Here is a 6,000-nt window from a genome sequence, read left to right on the forward strand (position 1 = left end):
CTTCCTCCCCACTGGTTCCAAAATGTGGTTTGTTTATAGAATAACTTCATTAAATATGTGCAATGTTATAAATTTTGATTTAATTGTACTCAGTGTGAGCTTTAAGGTGAATGATGTTGATTTGTCTGAACTTTTTATTTGCAATATGAATTGAAACTGCAAGCAGTTATTTGAAGCACATGTCCCAGTTTTGTTTTTTTTCTCCCAAGTATTCCATTTCAGATGCCCATTTATATTTGGCTCCTAAATGATCTGTGAAGTAGTTGGTTAACAGATTTTTACATGTTCATTCAATGTGGCACCATGCTTTTTAATGTTGTGTAATTTGAAATAAATCTTTGGAAGCAAAATAGTTTCCTTGAGCTTTAAATGTAAACTTGGACCTATGGCAAAAGTACCTTTTTAGCCTTGCTTTTTTTTTGCTGTTGTTAAATACTAATGTTTAATAGCAGTCAACGCAACCATCTTTGGACAAACGTTTTGAATTCTTTTGCTGTCTCTTTCCCACAATTTTTTTTTATAGACCTTCAGGGCTGGATGAATCCAATGGTCCTGGGTCCTGGACCCTACAAAAATCTGGCAGGACCACAATTCAAATTGTACGAGACCAAAGGATCACCATCTCAACAGTACCCAGTATGTAAAGTTACAGGCTTCTAGTTTTTAACCAAAAACAAAACACGTGAATTCGTTATGGTTTTGGTCTGAAATACTGTGTTCCACCATATGAAAGCTGTCACATGCTTGTGAGCAAGACTGAAATTTAACAGGATTCTGTTATCTGTGGAATGAGCACAAAAGCTAAAGCACAGTTGTTGGATATTTTGATCCTTCAACTTGTGGTGCCTCAAAAAAGAGGCAGTGGTTTTTGAGCCTCCTGTTATTCCACTTGGAGCCTTCCCAGTTATATTGAAACTGGGACAAAACTACTTGGTGTCCTGGGCAAGGATGTGGCAGCAGTCCATTGTGGTGGCAGAAGAAAGAATCTTCGTGCAAGGTCAGAAATAAAGGGCATGATATGTCTAAAAACAAAAGAGAGCCCAATTTGTTATGTATTGTCAGTTTAAAACTTATTCATGTACTTTAATTATTTGCTCTTTCTTGAAAGAACGAGGACAGTAGTTAATGGACCACTGCTCTAAATTTGTTTGACTTTGGGTAGATGTTCTTTATGCAAAAATTCTTCCAGCCTTGAACTTTATTTTATGACTGCTACTAACCATTAATTAGTCTTAAATGTATTTCTATTACTTTGTTAGAAGTTTGTTTTCATGTTCAAATCATGATACTTTTACTCATGATTGACTACATTTCAGATCTTTGCCAATAAAAAATAGTTTTATTAGTTATATGGTTAGTTTTCATGTCATCAGTCTTCACTAGCTGACACTAATATCTTTTTCTATCTTTTTGTTTTCTTATGTTCCTAACTACCCAGCTGCCACAGGCAACTAACCCATGACCTTTGACCTCTGAACTCTTCACCCAATGATGACCTGACCATGCCTGCCTGCTGATCAGTTAACTGGTTATCGCCTATGCTTGCCTGTCTTCAATGCAGCGAGCTGAGGCACTGTCTGTTCGTCTCGTTACCTAACTGCGTTTATATATTAAAATTAAAGCTCCAGCCACAGCTTTTCTGGTTGGGTGAATGTGTGGTACCAGAACCTGCACTGAATAATACTAAAGCAATAAGTCCAGTTCATCCCTCAGCACTGTTTCTCAGTGATCATCTCTTAAAGATTCTCCCTAAAGAATGGTAAGAAAGGTCTCTTAACAGCACTGGCAGGGGATTGAGCGCTGTACAGGCAGTTGCCACGGACAAATGTGATGGACATCTGATGTAATTTGTTGTAGTTACAAAGTCTTTGAACGCATTTGTGATTCATTATGGATGGACCTTGAGTCAGGTATATTGGGAGAGAGTTCGATACTGACAGTACAAAATATTGACCTCTACAATTAAGGACAAAGATTTAAAATATCTCGTGTACAGAACCTTCGTTTTTTGCCAAACACTTTTTTCTAAGGCCACTTCTGACAATTTTTTGAATCTCACCAGAATTAAGATGCTGTTTAGTCTTGTAGGCAGCTAAACAAAGTTTCTAGGTTATTGATGCTGTTGAGAAAAGCATAATGAATAAGATTATCAATGAATTCAACTCCTTGGATCAATCAATTTTTTTTAAAGGGATAGTTTCTCCTGTTCAGATTTGTTTTACTTCGTAGCCTTACAACCTCTGTCTTTTGCCCAATTGGTAATATAATCTGGTGTGAAGTACTCCACTGTGATGTTCTGCTTGATCAGTAAAGTTCCTGTTAAACCGTACCCTGTTTTCCCCCAAGAGCATTCATGTTCAAAATTGTTCTACATTTAAATTTGACTGTCTAAACCCAGACGTCTACTGCCAGTGCCACCAGCCCACAGGGACAATCCATAGTGTCAAAAAGTTTCAAAAATAGCAGCTGGGGGTCTGAGTACTTCTTTCATTGTTCAAGCGCCTAACATCTGCAATTACTATTGTGCATGTTAGATGAAAGCTGCCTGACACAGTTTTCCCCAACTTATTTACTGTCCTTGTTTAGTTTGAGCTTCCTGAGTTTATCCAATGTATTCGTCTTGTATTTTGAGCTCAGCTTGATTTTCAGTGCAGCCAATAACATTCTTAATGTTCACATATACCTTGACACCAAGGTGCATTCATAATGTGTCATTTTTCTGGATGCAAAAAAACTGTTTCTAATTCTCTCCATAAATAGACACTTCTTTAAGAAGGATGTGAAAGCCATGCTTGCCTATTCTATTTGCTATATACATGTTATTAAAGTGTAGATAAGTACAGTGCATTTAAACCACAGAGGAAAACTAGATACTTTTACAGGGTGCTGGTGAAGAAATATATATTTTTGACAATTTAGCTTTTTATACTTACTTGCAGTAACAAAATACAAAAAATTTTTAAAAAAAAGTAATGGAAGTGATACTGGATGGTTGTAAACGAAACTGAAGACCAAAACAGTGTATCTAGTGTTTTGCAGGGTTGTGGATGAGAAGAGAGGAGCATAAAGAAAGCAAAATAGTGCCTTATATCTGCCTGGTCAATTTGTAAGTGTCTAACATATTGTTTGACCTAAGTATGATGCATGCCAGTCCATCATTGGAGAGGAGGGAAGCAGTCTTTATTGGCAAAAAAAAAATCAAAACATGATAGAACAGTATGAGGACAGTTGTGTGAAGCTACTCAAGTTTAGGCCTGTCTGAAGAATTTAGTTCATTGATTCTATGCAACAAGTGTGAAATAGTTTCTCAACTAGTTTGTAATTTGTGCCATTTGTCTTCCTAAGTTTATACCTTCAATTTTTCTGTGCCATTTTTTTCATAGAGTCGTAGCCTTTTTTTGAGTAAACATTTAAGCAAATGTTTTCTATTAGCCACTTACAAAATGAAGGCCACCTTGGCTTAGTTTTGCCTAATTAATTAAAAAGCCAACAAACCAGCTATTATCATTAAACTAAAATGCTGCAGTGTTTGACTTCAGAACAAAACACATAAGAACAAATTTGCAACCATCTCCAATGTGTTTGTTACTTGCTGCCCTTCAATGTTTTAATTTTTGTCAGCTTTCATTGAGTTTATATAACTAATGTAAACTCTGTTTAGTCAGTGTTATTTTTTTTGTAACCAAAACATTGAAAGTTTTCTTAACAGTATTATGTATTCCCTCAGTTACATTATGGAGAATAGTTCAAAGACACTGCTGTTACGTGATGGTTGGTTGAATGCAAAGCAATTACATATGCTGTGTACAATATTCAATATATTGCCTACACACATGTATAGTATTGTAATTACCACCATTGTTACAAGTTTATAATGTATTTTTCTATCTTCATTTTGTATGTATATTATATACCATATACAACTTTTTGTTCCCAATTTGAGGCCCCTGTGGTTTTGATAGCCAGAAACTATTGCAGATTCATTGTAATCATCTATCATTGGGAGTGTTGCCTTTTCTGACTTGTTAACTCATTATCCAATTAATAAGTTTCTTGTTACAAATGTTTTTACATGCTTGCATTTTATTTCATGGTGTTTGCTGTTTCTATTAACCCTGGCATTTATTTTAATAAACGTTACAGTACAAATCTACTAACTGCTGAATAGTTTGTTTTTAACACTTGATAAACAGTCTGGTTCACTGGACTAACCTTTTTTGAAGAGCATACATTGCTCTTGAGTACACACATGCACAAAAAATAACACTCGCTGAAAGTTGCTCCAAGTTATGTGCTACGTCGTCTTGTGACTTACTTGCACTGCACAATAAAGTAAACAGCGGCATTCAGAATTGAGTGGAGCCTGGAGGGTGATGTGTACATTGTCCCTTCAAGGTCGGGAACAAAGTAACATTTCTTTTGAGATATCTGTCCAGTCTTGTCTATTGCCTACCAGCTAAGCACCTTCTGTGTGTACTAATGTTGGACCTGGCCTCTCTACTTTCTTTCTTCCTTTCAACTAATGCAGGAGGTATTTGTTCATAGAGGCACACAAGCAATGATTGGGGGTAAATAAATCAAAGTTGTCTTTTGGTGGGTGGGAGTGGAAGGGTATAAAGTAGGAGTTTGAGGCAGTCACTTAGTAAACTAGTCCTTTGACTACTGAGTCTGATATGTAATATGCTGTAAAATGGCCTGCTTTCCAGTGTTTTTATATTATGTAAATTGAGAGGGAAAGAATAAGCACTGAAGATCTAATGCAGTACATTAACATTTGGGGAATCTCAATGCAGTCAGCCTATGCCTGCAAATTCACTTTAAGATAAGAATATGCATAAAAAATATTGTTTGAATCTGTATATATAAGTAGTATTTATAGTCCAAGTTGAAATTCACTTGTATGTAACTTCTACCAAAAGGAGCTCTCTTGTACGCGTGCAATAAAATGACTGTTAAAACTGGAATGTCTGCCTATATCAGTATCTAGTTTGATGTATTCAAATGCAAATGAATTTCTTAATTGTCTGCACTACAATTACATTGAGTCATATTGATGACTTGCTAGTCCTGCATTTCTGGGCAAGGTGTCAAGATGCTTATGGTTGATTTAAATGATGTCCAAAACTCCAGCACTATTCAAGTTCTGAAACACGTTTATATTAGAAAACCAGTTTTTAGCATAAATCCTTTCTGGGAAAGATTTTAATGAATATTTAGAATCCCTATAGTGTGTAAACAGGCCATTTGGCCCAACAAGTCCACACTGACCCTCCGAAGAGTTAACCCACCCAGACCATTCCCCTACCCTATTATTCTACACTTATCCCGGATATGCACCCAACCTACATATCCCTGAATACTCTGGCAATTTAGTACGGCCAGTTCACCTAACCTGCACATCTTTGGATTTTCTGTAATCCAATTGGATTGTGAGGAAGTGCATAACATTGTGTGGGAACTTTCTATTCACTCACCTTAGTGCTGTTCTGAGAACTGGAATGCAAAACCCTTTACCCCCACCCATCTATTTCAAAGTTCATTTCTATTCATTGCTGTGGGTTTTTTTTATCTCTGCACACTTCAGAATCCTAGGGTGGGAATATTCTGTTATTGTCAGTGTTGCAGTTTTAAATTGGGCATGTTCCAGATGAAAGGTTCTGATGGAAGCTGTGCAATTTGAAACTTGATATTTAGTGGCTTTCTTAGCCTTGGATTGATGACGAAATCCAGAATGGCATAACATGGGTGCGATGTGAACCAAAAATAGATCAAACAAATATTCAAGGAGTGGAAGTGGCAAATAGAGGAAAAAAGTGCTTCCAACTTGCTGCTGAATAATTTTGTACAGTCAGATAGCTGAATCATGACATTCGTCTGTATATTTTGGATAATTTGATCATTTTACATTGTGATGCAAGTTGCGCCGTTCCATGGGGACTTTATTTCCAAAGTAGTAACCTGTCATGAGCAAGTGCACTTGCTAGTATCTTGAATGAGCCA

General features: G+C 36.4%; 1 protein-coding gene across 8 annotated transcripts in view; it reads left to right on the forward strand.

Annotated features, from left to right (window-relative positions):
• Window positions 1-4,964, forward strand: part of qkia (QKI, KH domain containing, RNA binding a) — a 109,402-nt gene extending 104,438 nt beyond the window's left edge. For 4 of the 8 annotated variants that reach the window (XM_043717412.1, XM_043717414.1, XM_043717413.1 and 1 more), the window contains exons 8-9: window positions 524-636; window positions 1,439-4,964. In XM_043717412.1, coding sequence (XP_043573347.1) covers window positions 524-636; window positions 1,439-1,462 — 137 coding nt within the window. In that variant the 3' untranslated portion in view covers window positions 1,463-4,964. Of the gene's footprint in view, window positions 1-523; window positions 637-1,438 lie in introns of those variants that run through there. The other 4 variants (XR_006315641.1, XR_006315643.1, XM_043717416.1 and 1 more) reach the window with 2 other exon arrangements.
• Window positions 4,965-6,000: the final 1,036 nt, after the last annotated feature.

Source organism: Chiloscyllium plagiosum, chromosome 27 (assembly GCF_004010195.1).
Source record: "Chiloscyllium plagiosum isolate BGI_BamShark_2017 chromosome 27, ASM401019v2, whole genome shotgun sequence".
Classification (NCBI taxonomy): Eukaryota; Metazoa; Chordata; class Chondrichthyes; order Orectolobiformes; family Hemiscylliidae; genus Chiloscyllium; species Chiloscyllium plagiosum.